Source organism: Trachurus trachurus (assembly GCF_905171665.1).
Source record: "Trachurus trachurus genome assembly, chromosome: 1".
In the NCBI taxonomy this organism is placed as follows: domain Eukaryota; kingdom Metazoa; phylum Chordata; class Actinopteri; order Carangiformes; family Carangidae; genus Trachurus; species Trachurus trachurus.
In genome coordinates this window covers 35,471,310-35,489,075 of record NC_139891.1, presented here as the reverse complement: position 1 = coordinate 35,489,075, position 17,766 = coordinate 35,471,310, and the positions used below count along the sequence as shown (strand labels likewise).

General features: G+C 46.9%; 1 protein-coding gene across 1 annotated transcript; it reads right to left on the bottom strand.

The window, feature by feature from the left end:
- Positions 1 to 3,849: 3,849 nt before the first annotated feature.
- Positions 3,850 to 16,735, bottom strand: LOC310990252 (uncharacterized protein; the record flags this gene model as incomplete). Its single annotated transcript, XM_083977557.1, is given in 5 exon segments — positions 3,850 to 5,496; positions 6,948 to 9,404; positions 9,523 to 10,050; positions 15,092 to 16,153; positions 16,157 to 16,735. Coding segments are annotated over 5 exon segments (6,273 nt in total).
- Between the last annotated feature and the right edge of the window lie 1,031 nt (positions 16,736 to 17,766).

The window sequence follows — 17,766 nt, the reverse complement described above, 5'->3', positions numbered from 1 at the left end:
CAACATCTATGTCACGTCTGTCCGTCCTGGGTGAGGGATCCCTCCTCTGTTTCTCACCCTGAGGTTTCTCAGATTTTTCCCTGTTAAAAGGGTTTTCCATGGAGTTTTTACTCAGTCGATGTGAGGGTCTAAGGGCAGAGGATGTTGCTACGATGCCATGTAAAGCCCTTTGAGACAAACTGTTTGTAAAAACGGGCTATACAAATAACATTGCCTTGCCTTGCCTTATACGCGGCTCTCGGCTGGAGCTAATTTCATCAACAACTTGTAATGACACCAAAGTTATCTGGGTGAGTAAATGATCGTATTTCATGCTAGAAATAAGGTCCAGATTGTAAAAAACGGCAATTACCCTTTAAATGACTACACTGGACTTTAAGTTAAGGAAACAGACGTAATAAAAGTCAATAATTTTCAAATTACGCGTTTCAAATGTCCTCACCTTTATGCCTTTTAGTTACATTTCTAAATACTGAGTTGCTGTAAACAAATATGGATCCATAGTGTTTGACAATCTGAGTCCAGAGTGACTAGAAATCAAGAACTTTCACTGCATCGATTTGGACATTTTCCAAAAGAAATCCCACATTTAAAAAACAACCTCTGAACAGACTGAGCGTGGCTGTAGGTCTTGGTTGTAGTTAAATAAGTTATCCTGAATATAATGCAAATGTACAAAATGAGGAAACGTGTCTCTGAGTTTTACACAGAATTGTTTTTGTTGCTTTTTGACTAAATCACAAACCAACAGAGATCGACTCACTTCTCTTTGTTGAATCACAGTAAATATTCTCAGCTCTACTCACCAGTATCAGAGCAAAATCCTGATGAACTTTATGTTATTTGTCTTCAGACAGAAACACAGAGGGAGATGTGCCACGAGGCTCTGCTGTCGCTCTCAAACACTTTCACTTTCAATTCAATTTTAGTTTAAAGCAGAAGTAAGTGGTCCGGTCGTTTTCGCTAATGCTGCGTTCCAGGCAGGCTTTTGAAATCGTAAATTACAGCTTCAAGTCACAACTTACGACTTTGTAGCGTTTCACGCAACCCACTCGTGTTTTTCCGACCTGTTTTACCGGTGAAAGTCACTATAACGGCCACTCGTAACTTCTGACCGGTGAACTCGTACCAGATCGAACTGGTACCACTTCACGGTCGGAAAAATACGAGTTTCCTTGAACGCACCATAACAGTCCTCGTCGCTACGTCACCACATTCACGGCGTTCCTTGGCTGCACACACAGCCCTGCATGCCGTTCTCTCTCCTCATTGGATAAAAACTGTAGGATACGAGAAAAGTTTTCTCCTCGGCTCAGTGCAGAGCAGAGTGACTGAGAGACCCGTGTTTCAGACCAAACACTCTATGTAAGTGATTGCTGTCGGAAGATATAACTATTTAAGACTTATATTAACACAAATATATCACTTACTTCTGCTTTAAGTTTCTATTGTTGTTCTGATCTGACTCACTGGTCTCTGGTGTGTGATGTCATACTGACCTCTACTGGACTCAGGGAGGAATCACATCTGACTGGCACAAACCTCAAGGAAGGGGATGACTCCACTTTCAAAATAAAACACAAAGTAGAAGGGACTGGAGCTGATGTTAGGTTGAATTTTCTGCCTGGTTGAAACACTGATTATTATTTCTACTGATTAATGATTGACATTATATCTACTGATTAAAGTCTTACATCTATGTTTTACACTGAGATTATGTTTACACTGAAGATTCTTAATGAGCACTGAACATTTATCCGTAAACTGATGATTACTGGTTAGAACTTGACACTTAATGTTTACTGAATAAAGTTCTCCTCCATAGATTAAGGTACCCTTTAAATAATGTGATGACTATTGAACAAATGTGATAACTGAGCTGAAATGTCCTGGTGAGAGCTGATGGAGCAGTGGAGAGAAAGGCCAGGATGTTTAGAGTGTTTTATTACTTTTATATTATGAAGAAACAAAGATAATCAGATGTTTTTTTTTACTATGATTATGTGTTATGTAGAAAACAAGTTTATTCAAGCCAATCTTTTAAATTTGTTGAGTAATTATAACTGGTAACTAAATACTAAAGTATGTTATGTGTGATAGACTTGTGTATTAGGCCCCACTCTTAGATGTTAAGGGGAGACACTGGAGATCTTGTTTGTGAGAAGAAAACATTCCTTTGTAACAGTTTTATGACCAGAGAGGCCCAAAGCTGATACAAACCAGGGAGGATAGGGCGAAGAACGATGCAGGTGTCCTTGAAAGTGTCAGAAGTGAGAAAATTATAGCTACCCGAGTAGGGCCGGTGATAGAATAGGGAGGTTTCTCTTTTCAGGGCGCTTGGATGATTCGCGGCCCAAGAGGCTGGGACCAGTCTGTGCACCAACGATGGGTGGGCTAAGTTTAAACCAAAGTTCCTCCCCACCAGGTTTTGACCAATAGAATTAATTCCACACACATAGTTCGAAAAAATTATGCGTCTGTAACAGTTTTGTTTCATCTTCTTTTTTTAAAATGATCCAATTCAATAAATAGTTAACTAGAACGTTGTTGTTTGTCCTCTCTCAAATAAACCAACACGCCTGACACTGACAAGAATCCTAATCATGATCACGTTTGGTCAATATCGATCAGCCACTAAGCTAATGGGGAACAACTCAGTCTGAACTGACTTTACTTATTCTTTAAGCATTATAATGTATAGTTTATAGTCTACATGACATTTAAACTGGGGCTCGTGCTCTCTCAAAGCCCTTTGAGACAAACTGTTTGTAAAAACGGGCTATACAAATAAAATTGCCTTGCCTCTAGTAAAAGGTCTGGTGACGCCCCTGATATCAATAACATTCATTCATTTATTCATTCATTCATATCTTTATTGCAGACTCATGGTCCATTTAACAGAAGTTACAATGAAAGACAAAAAATAGACTAATTACTAAAATAGCATTTTAAAAAGTACAAATAATTTCAAAACAAATTAAAATACAGGTTTTTATGCCAGTGCTCCCTGAGAATTGATGTGTAGCTGTTATGCTGTTCTATTTAAATTGTTTTAATGGTCTTTATGTAAAGCACATTAAGTTGCCTTGTTATGAAATGCGCTATATAAATAAAGATGCCTTGCCTTACAGAAAGAAAAGTATAAAAGTATTGTCACTCATTTTACAAAATGTCATTATTTATGAGATACAAAGTATTTTATTATTATTAGTGTTATTCACTGCAGCTGCTGGATTAGACTTTTTAGTATGTGTTCATACTCAGCATGCGTTCAGTTGATGTATAAGTTGATTAGTGCATGTTATTCATGTGGATATAGATATATAGAAAAATTAATTATTGTTGAAATATTTTTATTTGATATGTTCTGATGTTGTCATTCAGTGTATACATTTCATTGTTTTTCTGGCAGCAGAAGATGGAAGAAGTGATCAGATGATGGGAGAAGAGAAGAGAAGAGAAGAGAAGAGAAGAGAAGAGAAGAGAAGAGAAGAGAAGAGAAGAGAAGAGAAGAGAAGAGAAGAGAAGAGACATAGTTCCACTATGACACATTATTTACATTATTGATGATTACATTTGAAATTAAACAAATGAAGTATATGTTGCAGTATTTGGCTGAAGACAAGGTCAAGAAAGCAAGGCAGAGCTCTTTTTTCCAGGTAGGATTTTCTCAAACTTCCCTACAAGGGTCTGGGCCCCCGATGTTCCCAGGTCCAGGAAACGCACCTGGCAGTCACCACAGCAGAAACCAATTTTTTTTTATTATTGTTCAGTATTGACATGAAATATTTACATTTGTTCCCTGAATTAAAAATTATTCAAGACCTGCAAAGAACTAGATGTTTTGATCTAAACAGTTTGATTGACAGGACAGATGATCAGAGGGGCAGAGTTTTTACCTCCACCATTAGGATAAGGACTGAAGTATGGGTGTAGTTTGTCAGTGAAGCAGCAGCCAGTGAAGGAGTAGATGAGAGCTGCAGCATCTACGTCATAAAAGGAGACCAGACCCTCCTCATAATCCATAAACACCCCCACCTTCTTAGGACCAGACCTCAGATTGAGAGCGACTGAAGGGACATCAAGAGCTTCATACTCATTTCCATTTCTCAACCATATCGTCCAGTAACCATCCTCAGGACTCAGTCTGATTTCTCCCTTCCTGTTGATTGCCTCTCTGGCCACTCCCACATCCCAGTCAGTTTTTCCTTTAACCTGAACCTCAAAATAAAATCTGGCTGAAGAGAATCTCTGTTTTCCTAAAACACCGGCACATGTATCAAATCTCTCTGGGTTGTCTGGGAGTTTCTTCCACACATCACCACAGTGAACTTGTTTTCCATCATCAGACAGGATGAGCCAGGGATTTGCTGTATCAGGATCCAGAGTCACATCCACTGCAAACTGCTGGACCCTCTTCATCTCAGCCTCCTTCACCTCCTTCATCTGTCCACTGAGCGTCTCCTCCAGCTGAGACACAGCTCTCACCACAGTCCCCTCATATGATGATGGACGGACTCTGACCTGTGTCCAGTCCTTGGTGGGTGGAGCAGCTTTCAGGGATGGGAAGCTTTGGAGGAGGTGGAGGTGGTCTTCAGAGAGTGAGAGCTGCTCCACCTCAGTGCTTCTCTTCTCCAGCTCAGAGATTTCCTGTTCCAGCTCTGTGATGAAGTCTTCAGCCTGTTTCTCTGAGCTTTTCTGTTTCTCTTCGATCTCCTTGATGAGCTGCTTCAGGCCTCTGTCAACAGACTCCTTCAGAGCAGTGAAGACCTCAACACCTTCTGCTTTCTCTCTGTCTGCAGCAGCTTTACTGATCTTCACTGACTGTTTCATCTCCTCAATCTTCAGTCGTCTCTTCTGGATCATCTGCTGAGTTTCAGCCTCTGTCTTCTGCAGCTCTGCCTTCTTTCCTTCATATCCTTCTCTCAGAGGAACAAACTCATGAGTCTTGTGGTCTAAAACAGGGCAGAGCATGCAGACACATGTCTGGTCGGTCTGACAGAACAGCTCCAGAGGTTTATCGTGCTTCCTACACATCCTGTCCTCCAGGTTCTCCACAGGCTCCATCAGCTGATGTCTCCTCAGACCTGACAGTGTCAGATGAGGCTCCAGGTGAGTCTCACAGTAGGAGGTCAGACACACCAGGCAGGACTTCAGGGCCTTCAGTTTGGTTCCAGTGCAGACGTGACAGGGAACTTCTCCTGGTTTGGAAACTTGTTGCTCTGAGCTGCTGCTGCTGCTGGTTTTCTGTTGAGCTTCACGTCTGAACTGAGCAAACATCTCGGAGAAGAGAGTGTTGACATGCAGCTCAGGTCTTATTTTGAAAACCTTATTACACATTGGACACCGACACCCGTCACTAACGTCCCAGTGCTGAGTGATGCAGCTCTTACAGAAGTTGTGTCCACATGGTGTAGTGACTGGATCTGTGAAGACATCCAGACAGATGGAGCACAGGAACTGATCTTCAGACCTCAGGTTGCTGACAGCAGACATGTCTACACACTGAGGACAAAGGTCAAAGTGAGAAAAAAATGCCTAATAAAAAACACCTAAATAAAACCTAAATAATCATTTTGTGGCTTTGACCAAATCTTGGTACAATCATCAGTTTGGAGACTAAAAAAAGAAAAAACAAAACAGGTTTGTACTGTTGGCATCTACTTCTCTGAAACTATCAGTGCTGTAAAGGATAATTACCGTTTTTTACAATCTGGACCTTATTTCTAGCATAAAATACGATCATTTACTCACCCAGATAACTTTGGTGTCATTACAAGTTGTTGTGATGAAATGAGCTCCAGCCAAGAGCCACGTATATCCGTATAATGGAGTCTACAGGGCAGCAGAATGCAGCCTCTAAATAACACATTATCTGCTGCGAAACTCCTTCATTTCACCAATATTTAGTTCTGATAGGCTAGTGCTATTCCCCTCTGAGTCCGGGGTTAGCTGTTATCAACATCCAGGGTCTGTAGGTTGACCTACTAACCTCTAACCTGGATGATGTCATCTCTGAGCGCCACGCGGCTCATTCTAATAATATGAAAATCTGAAAGAACTAATCATTCCTTACTGTCCTACCAGAGCACTCCGCTCCCAGAATGCAGGTCTGTTAGTGACTCCCAGTATCTCTAAAAACAGACTGGGAGGTAGAGCCTTCAGTTACCGGGCTCCTTTACTGTGGAACCAGCTCTCTCCATGGGTCAAAGAGGCAGACACTAACGAAAGTTACAGTTGTAACTACGGTTCTATGAGTCCCGGATGACCGCCAGAGGCGGTGCTTTAAGCACTGGATAACTCCGCCCGCGCTAGCGCATGTCGAGTACGAATAACAACAATGTCACCTGTGACCCCTGCATGACCCCCGGGAGGCTATATCTTCCGGTGTCAGCAGGCAATCGGCTCCCAAAATCTGCTCGTGAACGCGCGAGGATTCTGAGTGACAGAGCGCTCTGGCGGTCATCCGGGACTCATAGAACCGTAGTTACAACTGTAACTTTCGTTCTATTTCGTCCCTCCTGACCGCCAGAGGCGGTGCTTTAAACACTGGATGACATATACCAACAGTGTCATGAAGAATCCCACAACCCACCTTACTGAAGAGAGGTCGAAGGCCCAGGGCAAAGGACCACGCCCAACGGGTGGGGAGCAGCAACATTAAGCCGGTAAAAGCGGTGGAAAGTACCCGGCGACGACCAAGAGGCTGCAGAACAGATGTCATCCAGGGGTACGCCCCTCAGGGCAGCCCAGGATGTGGAGACACCGCGTGTGGAGTGGCATCTGACCCCCGCCGGCAATGCCCGACCGTTGATCCTGTAAGCACAAGAGATGGCGTCCACAATCCAATGAGAAAGGCGCTGTTTGGAGAGGGCACAACCTCTGGTACGACCCCCATAACAAACAAACAACTGTTCCGTCTGCCGCACATGTGCAGTGGCACTGACATAGGCAGCCAGGGCCCGCACAGGACACAAAACACGCAACTCATCAGCCGCTGGGGGATCAAACCGCGCCAGGTGAATAGGGCGGTTGACATGGCCACGGGGCAGGGTTTTCGGCAGAAACGCAACATTAGGCCACAGGGTCACACTCGCACCCTCAGGCCCCCAACGCTGGCAGGACTCGCCAACAGACAAAGCCTGCAACTCCCCCACCCGCTTCGCTGAGGTGATAGCCAGAAGAAAGGCCGTCTTCAACGACAGCCACTTATGGTCAGCCTGGGCGAGAGGTTCAAAGGGTGAAGAAGCCAGGGCCTTCAGCACCAGGGAGAGGTCCCACGCTGGAACCCTCGGGGACACAGTGGGCCGCAGCCTCAATGCCCCCCTCAGAAATAGAGACACCAACCGCTGGCACCCGACGGTAGCACTGTCAATGAGATCATGCCGCCCTGAAATGGCAGCCACATACACCCTCAAAGTGGAAGGTGCACGACCGTCGTCCAGGAGAGACTGAAGAAAGTCCAGAACGGTGGTCACTGGACAAGAAGTGGGGTCCTCCCCCCTGTCAGCACACCAGGCAGAGAACCTCCTCCACTTGCACTCATACTGGAGGCGGGTGGACGGTGCACGAGCATGTGAGATGGTTCGTCGGACAGGCTCAGTGCAACCGGTCAGAAGTGTGTCGGGCCCTGCAGCGGCCAAGCCCACAACTGGAGACGGCAGGGGTCGGGGTGCCAAATCCGGCCCCCTAGCTGGGACAGGAGATCCCTCCTCCCTGGGAGACGCCATGGCGAGCTGCAGCAGAGCTTCCGCAGCAGAGGAAACCAGGGCCTCCCTGGCCAGAATGGGGCCACCAGGAGGAGGCGATGTCCCCGAAGAAGGACCCGCTGCAGCGTCGGGAGGATCAGAGGCAGCGGTGGAAAGGCGTACAGGAAGACGCTGGGCCACTCGTGCCCCAAGGCATCCTGTCCTAGAGGACTGTCCTCCTCCGTCCAGGAAAACCATAGGGGACAATGGGTTGACGCCCTCGAGGCAAAGAGATCCACCTCCGCCCTGCCGAAAACGCCCCAGATCAGCTCGACCACCTCTGGGTGTAGCCTCCACTCCCCCGGCGGGGGCTTGCGCCGAGAAAGGAAATCCGCCACCTGATTCCGATCCCCCGGGAGCCACATCGCTCGCAAGCTCAACAGATGGGGCGTGGCCCATGTCGGCAGGCGCTGGGACACCTGCAACACCCTGATGGTTGATCTGGGAGACCACTGCCCTGTTGTCTGACCGAACCAGCACATGTTTCCCCTGCAGGTGCGGAAGAAAATGGCGGAGAGCCAGGTGGACAGCCCGCAGCTCCAACACATTGACGTGCTGCGTGCGGTCCTGAGGAGACCACCGTCCCTGGGCGGACCTGCCATGCCAGACTGCACCCCAGCCTAACTGGGATGCATCTGTTGCAACCGTCTCTCGGAAGGAAGGAAGGACCCCCAGAGGAGCGCCCCCCAGTAGGAACGCCCTGTCCTGCCATGGCGCCAGGGCGTGGACACACACCCGAGACACCCTGAGCAGCTTGTGCTTGTGAGACCTCGGGTCCAGATGGAAGCTGTTCAGCCACATCTGAAGCGGACGCAGCAGCAGCAGGCCGGAAGGTATAGCAGTCGATGCGGCCGTCAGTTTGCCCAGGAGCTGCAGGAACTGAACGAAAGGCGGCCGCCTGCCCCTCTTGAAGAAAGGAAGGAGTCGGAGGATGTCGTCCACGCGTCTCTCCGACAGGTAGGCCTTCATGGCGACGGAGTCCAGAACCAGACCCAAATAGGCAGCCCGCTGAGTGGGAACCAGACAACTCTTTGCAACGTTGACCTTGAGGCCCAGTCGAGACACATGCAACAGTAGACGGTTGGTATCCCGCATCACCTGGGCCCGGGATGGCGCGCACACCAGCCAGTCGTCCAGATAAGGCAGGACCTTCATGCCCCCTGCCTGCAGAGGCGCCAAGGCCGCCGCAACACAGCGGGTAAACACCCTGGGGGACAGGGAGAGCCCAAAGGGGAGCACCCTGAATTGATAATGGTGGCCCTGGAAGGCAAACCTGAGGAAGGGCTGATGATGAGCCGCGATCGGGACATGAAAGTATGCATCTTTCAAATCTATGGTTGTGAACCACTCGCCGGGGCAGACCACACGCTGAACAACTGCTGTAGTCAGCATGTGGAACGGCAGAACTTTCAAATACCTGTTCAGGCCACGCAGGTCCAGGATGGGTCGCAGTCCGCCGTCCTTCTTGCTGACCAGGAAGTACGTGGAATAAAAACCCCCGGGATGAAGGAGGGGGTCCACCGGTAGGATGGCACCCTTGTCCAGGAGGGTGGACAGCTCCTGGGCTAGAGCTTGGGCCTTGGCCGGGTCGTCGATAGACGTGATCTTCACCCGGCCAAAGGAAGGGGGCCGGCGTCGGAATTGCAATTCGTACCCCTGGGTCAAGGTGGACACAACCCAGGGGTCCGGACAGCAGGCAGCCCAGTGACTGAGCTGCTGCTGGGAAAAGCATCCGACGACCGGCCCCGTGGCCCTAGCGCCGCTGCCCCCGGGCCCTGAAGGAACCGGAGGAACGGCGGTCGGGCTTAGAGGCCTGCTGCTGACGCGGCGAGCGGCGCACGGTGGCACGAAAGTCGCCTGTCGGCTTCCCGGTGTCCCGCTGCGACGGCCGCTGAGCAGCCTGGGGAGGCATCTGTGGAGGACGTGGAGGGGCAGATGGGAAAGCCCTCGGCCTGCTGGAGGTAGGCGTCCTCTTGTGGAGACCTGCCAGTCGCCTCCTGGTCTCACCCGCCTCAGCTGTGCGGTCCAAGGCCTCCAGGGCTGCGGAGCCAAACAGCTCACCAGGCGCCGCCGGCACCCCACGAAGGACCCTGCGAGTCGCCTCCGTCAGGGGCGATTGGGCCAGCCAGACGTGACGGCGAGTGTGGACCAGAGTGGACATGAGCCGACCCAATTCCCTCGACACCTTTGAGGAGAGCTGGTCGTCCGTCTTCCTGCGCCGTTTCCCTGCGGGGACAGCACCCACGTCTCGTGAGGCAGGCCTCTTCTGTGCAGCATCCCGACAGGAATCCGCCCCCCCAGACTGGAATGAAGGCAGACAGGAGAGTGGATCCAGTTGGGCTAGCCTGGCCAGCCTTATCGACCTCGGCATAATGCTGCAATTTATACAGGCTTCATCGGTGATGGCCTCCCGCAGGTGATCCACACCAAGGCAGGACACACACCGGTCATGGCCATCCTCAGGCTCCAGGGACGCCATACAGCTGCTACAGGCGTGCGCCATCCGGAACCAGGTGGCAAAAAAACACAAAAAAGAGACCAGTCCCTTGTATCCCAATACAAGGGACTGGAGCTATGACAAGAACCCTAATCATGATCACGTTTGGTCAATATCGATCAGGGTCGCTTCCAGCCACTAAGCTCTAATGGGCCACAACTCAGTCTGAACTGACTTTACTTATTCTTTGAGCATTAAAGTGTATAGTTTATAGTCTATGACATTTACACTGGGGCTCATGCTCTAGTAAAAGGTCTGGTGAAGTGTAGATAATACTTTAAAATAATAATACTTTTGGTATCTTGCAAATTAAACTGAAATAGTGAAAAACAACAATTCTTCATACCAGCTTGTACATTTTTTATTCACTGCAATTATGTTATTATTTAGCGGATTATAGCGTAGCATGTTGGCTGCATTTTATTTTGCATAAATCAAAATCATTGATAAGATTACATTGTTATGAACAAATAAATATGATCATGGTATGTATACCATGTATGCAAAATTAAACCAAAAGGGAAGGACAAAAAATCAACAGCACCATCAACAAACAAAAACAACAACAACAACGAAACACAACAAAGGTGAAAATTATGTATATCTTTTTTTTATTTTTATTTTATTGGTTGCATTTGATTTTTTTGTTTGTTTGTTTTATTGGCAGGGGCTGGGGGGTGTGGGGCATAGATATATAAACGTAGATGCCGCGTTCCATACTGCCGAACAGCGCCACCATGCGTCTGCTGGCCGCCATGTTGTGCAGGGCATAAGTTCTAAAGGACTGCCGTTCTAAACGCTGTAACCATGGTTGTAACCCCAGATTTTGATTAAATCTATTCACAGGCGTCATTTACGCTGGGGACGTTAACTACATTATCCTAGAAGCAGCTGAAACACTGAGCACGGCGCAGAGCTTCCTGTACGCCGCAGCCAACTCGCAACAATGTAGCTTCAATTAAGTAGTTCTCTGACTCTTTCTGTCATCTCCCGCTTTGGACAAAGAGGGATTTCAAGACGCACCCATAGACTGTATAAAAAAGACGCACCACGGTGATATGGGTGCAACAAAGTCCCTGTTAACAAAATCAACATCTAATCTGTCCCTTCAAATTAAAGTTAGTGACTGTTTGGAGCAGCAGCTGACAGTGACAGTTTCCTCATCACTAAACCTGAGCCATCAGATCCACTCACGTCGTGACGACGGGACAAAGTCTCTTATTGTATAGCCTATTCTGTGTTTTTCCTCTCTTTAACCGTCTCGTTTGAGTTTTTGCCCGGTCAACCTGCATCTGGTGCATCTGCTGTTTCTCTCGCGCTTGCTCACTCGCTCACTCTTGATCCGCATATGAATATTATATAAAAAATAAAAAGGAAAACACACAGACGCGCAAATTGAAATGGCTACTGTAGTGTAGTCTAACAATTCAGTGACCTAGAGCTGTAGACCTGTAGATATCCCCAAAGAAATTTAAATCAAACGCAACTGGACTCGGTTATTTTGTCTAGGAAGACGTTTCACCTCTCATCTAAGAGGCTTCATCAGTTCATGTAGCATCTCTGATGAAGCCTCTTGTACCTGGACAAATGAGAATGTTCTGTGTCCTGCACAATATGGCGGCCCCGCTGACGTATCGCCAGATATAGAACGCGGCATCTATGTTTATATATCTATGGTGTGGGGTGTTACACATTATTCCCAACACTACTTACAAAAAGTGGACTAGCTACTTACAGAAAGAAAAGTATAAAAGTATTGTCACTCCATCCATCCATCCATCCATTGTCCGCCGCATTATCCGAGTCCGGGTCGCGGGGGCAGCAGTCGGAGCAGGGATCCCTAGACTTCCCTCTCCCCGGACACTTCCTCCAGCTCTTCCGGGGGGACCCCAAGGCGTTCCCAGGCCAGCTGAGTGACGTAGTCACTCCAGCGTGTCCTGGGTCTTCCCCGGGGCCTCCTCCCGGTGGGACATGCCCGGAACACCTCACGAGGGAGGCGTCCAGGGGGCATCCTATACAGGTGCCCGAGCCACCTCAGCTGGCTCCTCTCGATGTGGCACTCATTTTAAAAAATATCATTATTTATGAGATACAAAGTATTTTATTATTATTAGTGTTATTCACTGCAGCTGCTGGATTAGACTTTTTAGTATGTGTTCATACTCAGCATGCATTCAGTTGATGTGTAAGTTGATTAGTGCATGTTATTCATGTGGATATAGATACATAGAAAAATTAATTATTGTTGAAATATTTTTATTTGATATGTTCTGATGTTGTCATTCAGTGTATACATTTCATTGTTTTTCTGGCAGCAGAAGATGGAAGAAGTGATCAGATGATGGGAGAAGAGAAGAGAAGAGAAGAGAAGAGAAGAGAAGAGAAGAGAAGAGAAGAGAAGAGAAGAGAAGAGAAGAGACAGAGTTCCACTACGACACATTATTTACATTATTGATGATTACATTTGAAATTAAACAAATGAAGTACATGTTGCAGTATTTGGCTGTAGACAAGGTCAAGAAAGCATAAAGGCAGAGTTCTTTTTTCCAGTTAGGATTCTCTCAAACTTCCCTACAAGGGTCTGGGCCCCTGATGTTCCCAGGTCCTGGAAACGCACCTGGCAGTCACCACAGCAGAAACCTTTTTTTTTTATTGTTCAGTATTGACATTAAATATTTACATTGGTCCCCTGAATCAGGGCCGGACTGGGAGACTTTTTCAGGCCAGGAGTCAGTCATGTAACCAGGCCACCCTGGCCTTGCCCACACGCGCACGTTCACGCCCACACCTACATGCATTGGCACGCATGTACACGCACATGCACGCACGAACACACACACACACACAGTGCATTCCAAATAGACGTTCAAATATGGGATCTATGTACAAACTAAGTTAGGAATATACAGTAACTTTTGTGTTTAGGGCTGGGGCTGGTAAATACAGTAACACAACAATCCTCAGCAAAATCCACTAACACACTTACTAGAAGAGAATAAAGGTTTAACGCAGTGCCAAGGTTACATAAAAGTCCTATCACGTGGAATGTCAACTGCCTCTTTGGCATATATTTTTATAGCCTACAATATAACCTAATAAACAAAGACAACAAAGTACAAATCAAACAATTAATCAGCTATGAGGGGACAGCCTTTGAATACATGTTCACAGAACATGCACGTGTAACATAGTTAAAGGGATAGTTCACCCTAGAATGATATTTCGCTCATTATCTACTCACCCTCATGTTGACTAAGGGCTGGAAGAATTATCAGAGTCCTCCGTCCCTTCTCTTAGTTACAGGGGGTCTTGGCGTAGCAGTGCATTTCAATGCAACGGTTGCAAAGGGACACCAGAGCTCTTCGTAAAAAAAACACACAAAAAAACATCCAAATACCTCCATGATGCTCGTATGTAATGTCCGTCTTGTGCTGAAGCCCCAAATTGCGTAATTGTCCCGAAAAAAATTAAATAAGTCTATATTTTAAGCTTGTTTGTAGCGGAAGCTTCTCGAAGCTCCTCTTCCTGGTCCATCCAAATCTCGCTTGATTCGCAGTAACCGCACTGATGCCGGCGCAAATTCCAGCCCTTAGTCAACATGATATTTTGTGGTTATTTTATACAACTACTGGTTTGTTGAGTATAAAAATATTTGAAAAAGGTAATAGCCAGATGCCAAAAACATAGCATGTATTTTATTTTAAAATGCATTCTTCTGAACTTGCATTTATAGCACATACACTCTTTTATTTTTATTTTATACACATTCTCTTTTATTTTATTCACAGATATTTCAGTACAAAAAACCACTATACGATCAACCTGAAAGTATTGTGTTTTGTTTTATTTTATTTTATTTGAACTGTAACTCTATCTCATTTATGATTGTCAATGGAAATGAGGATTTGAACGAAAGAGACTGACTGTGCCCACGAGAGGGAGAACAGCGTTACTTACTTCTTACTTCTGTCCCTTTTTGTCATACATGCAGAATAAACCGGCTGTTACTCCAACCAGCAGCTTCAAGTGTTTATTTACAGAGAAGACACACCAACACAGGGGTTACACACGCACTGATAGACGCAATGTATAATACAGTCCGAGAGTATAGTTCCTAATAAGCAATCACATAATATTGACTCGTATTCTAATACATGGCTGGGATAAATAACAGCAAGTCAGCAACAGACAGCAAAATTCAACACCACTAGTGCTTAATAGAATGGCAGCTATTACCGTATTACAAATGAGAGCCATTTATGTCAAATGACTGTGCCTGTTGGTGTTATGTCTGCAACTTGCATGTTGTTGCTCTAGAAATGATTCTGTACCTTCTGCCAACTGCTCTGCACTGTCTTCTCCTGAAGTACCTCCAGCGCTTTTCTTTTTTTTTTTACCCGGGTTGGGGTCCATGGTTTAATAGTCGAAGCCTCGACTCTCCCTCTCTGCTCGGCGCTCGCTACACACACACACCGCGACTGCAGCAAGTACCAGACACACCACACACACACCCCTTCCTCCGCACGCTGTCTGTGTGGTTGATACGGACTGTTGGGGCGGGTGTTAATCAAAACAAACCAATCGCCTTGTCCTCCTCACATGCTGCTGAGTGGCCTCTGATTGGCCAGGCCTCTCTTAGAAAAAAAAAGTCAGATAGCCGCGGCGGACTTAAAAAAAAAAAAAAAAAAGAGAGAGAGAGAGAGAGAGAGAGAGAGAGAGAGACGCAGGCCAGCAGGCCAATCATAGTCCGGCGCTTCGGGAAACCTCCCGGTTCTCCCGATGGCCAGTCCGGGCCTGCCCTGAATTAAAAATCATTCAAGTCCTGCAAAGAACTAGATGTTTTGACCTGCACAGTTTGATTGACAGGACAGATGATCAGAGGGGCAGAGTTTTTACCTCCATCATTAGGACAAGGACTGAAGAATGGGTGTAGTTTGTCAGTGAAGCAGCAGCCAGTGAAGGAGTAGATGAGAGCTGCAGCATCTACGTCATAAAAGGAGACCAGACCCTCCTCATAATCCACAAACACCCCCACCTTCTCAGGACCAGACCTCGGAGTGAGAGGGACTGGGGGGTCATCAAGAGCTTTGTACTCATTTCCATTTCTCAACCATATCGTCCTGTAACCTCTCTGAGGACTCGCTGTGATGTCTCCCTTCCTGTCAATCGACCCTCTGGCCACTCCCATATCCCAGTCAGTTTTTCCTTTAACCTGAACCTCAAAGTAAAATCTGCCTGAAGAGAAACTCTGTTTTCCTAAGACACAGACACATTCATCAAATCTCTCTGGGTTGTCTGGGAGTTTCTTCTTCACATCACCACAGTGAACTTGTTTTCCATCATCAGACAGGATGAGATGAGCATTTGCTGTATCAGGATCCAGAGTCACATCCACTGCAAACTGCTGGACCCTCTTCACCTCAGCCTCCTTCATCTTCTTCTTCTGTCCACGGATCGTCTCCTGCAGCTGAGACACAGCTCTCACCACAGTCCCCTCATATGATGGTGGACGGACTCTGACCTGTGTCCAGTCCTTGGTGGGTGGACCAGCTTTCAGGGATGGGAAGCTTTGGAGGAGGTGGAGGTGGTCTTCAGAGAGTGAGAGCTGCTTCACCTCAGTGCTTCTCTTCTCCAGCTCAGAGATTTCCTGTTCCAGCTCTGTGATGAAGTCTTCAGCCTGTTTCTCTGAGCTTTTCTGTTTCTCTTCAATCTCCTTGATGAGCTGCTTCAGGCCTCTGTCAACAGACTCCTTCAGAGCAGTGAAGACCTCAACACCTTCTGCTTTCTCTCTGTCTGCAGTATCTTTACTGATCTTCACTGACTGTTTCATCTCCTCAATCTTCAGTCGTCTCTTCTGGATCATCTGCTGAGTTTCAGCCTCTGTCTTCTGCAGCTCTGCCTTCTTTCCTTAATATCCTTCTCTCAGAGGAACAACCTCATGAGTCTTGTGGTCTAAAACAGGGCAGAGCATGCAGACACATGTCTGGTCGGTCTGACAGAACAGCTCCAGAGGTTTATCGTGCTTCCTACACATCCTGTCCTCCAGGTTCTCCACAGGCTCCATCAGCTGATGTCTCTTCAGACCTGACAGTGTCAGATGAGGCTCCAGGTGAGTCTCACAGTAGGAGGCCAGACACACCAGGCAGGACTTCAGGGCCTTCAGTTTGGTTCCAGTGCAGACGTCACAGGGAACTTCTCCTGGTTTGGAAACTTGTTGCTCTGAGCTGCTGCTGCTGGTTTTCTGTTGAGCTTCACCCCTGAACTGAGCAACAACCTCGGACAGCAGAGTGTTGATCTTCAACTGAGGCCTTGAGTAGAAAATCTCTTTACACATTGGACACTGACACCTGTCACTAACGTCCCAGTGCTGAGTGATGCAGCTCTGACAGAAGTTGTGTCCACATGGTGTACTGACTGGATCAGTGAAGACATCCAGACAGATGGAGCACAGGAACTGATCTTCAGACCTCAGGTAGCTGGCAGCAGACATGTCTACACACTGAGGAAAAAGGTCAAAGTGAGAAAAAATGCCTAATAAAAAATACCTATCTAAAACCTAATTAATCATTTTGTGGTTTTGACCAAATCTTGGTACAACAGTTTGGAGACTAAAAAAACAAAAAACAAAACAGGGGCCAGATCATAGACTGTAAAAAGAATGGACGTAGCACCCGTGACGTCACCCATTGGTTTTGGGGAGTCGTTTTTGTGACTCCAATATGGCGGCCTGAACAGCGCCATGTTGGATTGGCCGGCCGAGAACCCGCCCACTGGCCTCGAAGCAGCTGTCCACGGAGCTGCTCGGACCTGTCACTCAACGTTTCCGCGCCCTAATTGGCCAGAGTTTTAACCTAATAACAGCGAAACGGTAGAGTTAAAAAAAAATCACCCCCCTCAGAGTGTGTGCGGGGGTAGAAACTATCGATTGAGACAAAAAAACGTTCTGACACCAGGCTTTTAACATGTTTATTGAGGATGTAAAATCGGCGATTTTAACATGGGGGTCTATGGAGAATGCTGCTTTCTGACACCAGCCCCCAGAGGAAGCCGAGGGGATTGCAGTTTTTTGAACGCGGAAGTGAGCTTCACTTCTCAGACCGACAACTGCCCCCTTGGGCCAGATTCACAAAACGTTCTTAAGAAAAAAACCTTCTTAAAGGGATAGTTCACCCTAGAATGATATTTCGCTCATTATCTACTCACCCTCATGTTGACTAAGGGCTGGAAGAATTATCAGAGTCCACCGTCCCTTCTCTTAGTTACAGGGGGTCTCGGCGTAGCAGTGCATTTCAATACAACGGTTGCAAAGGGACACCGGAGCTCTTCGTAAAAAAACACACACAAAAAAACATCCAAATACCTCCATGATGCTCGTATGTAATGTCCGTCTTGTGCTGAAGCCTCAAATTGCGTAATTGTCCCGAAAAAAAATTAAATAAGTCTATATTTTAAGCTTGTTTGTAGCGGAAGCTTCTAGTCTTCTTCTTCTTCTCCTCTTCCTGGTCCGTCTAAATATCGCGT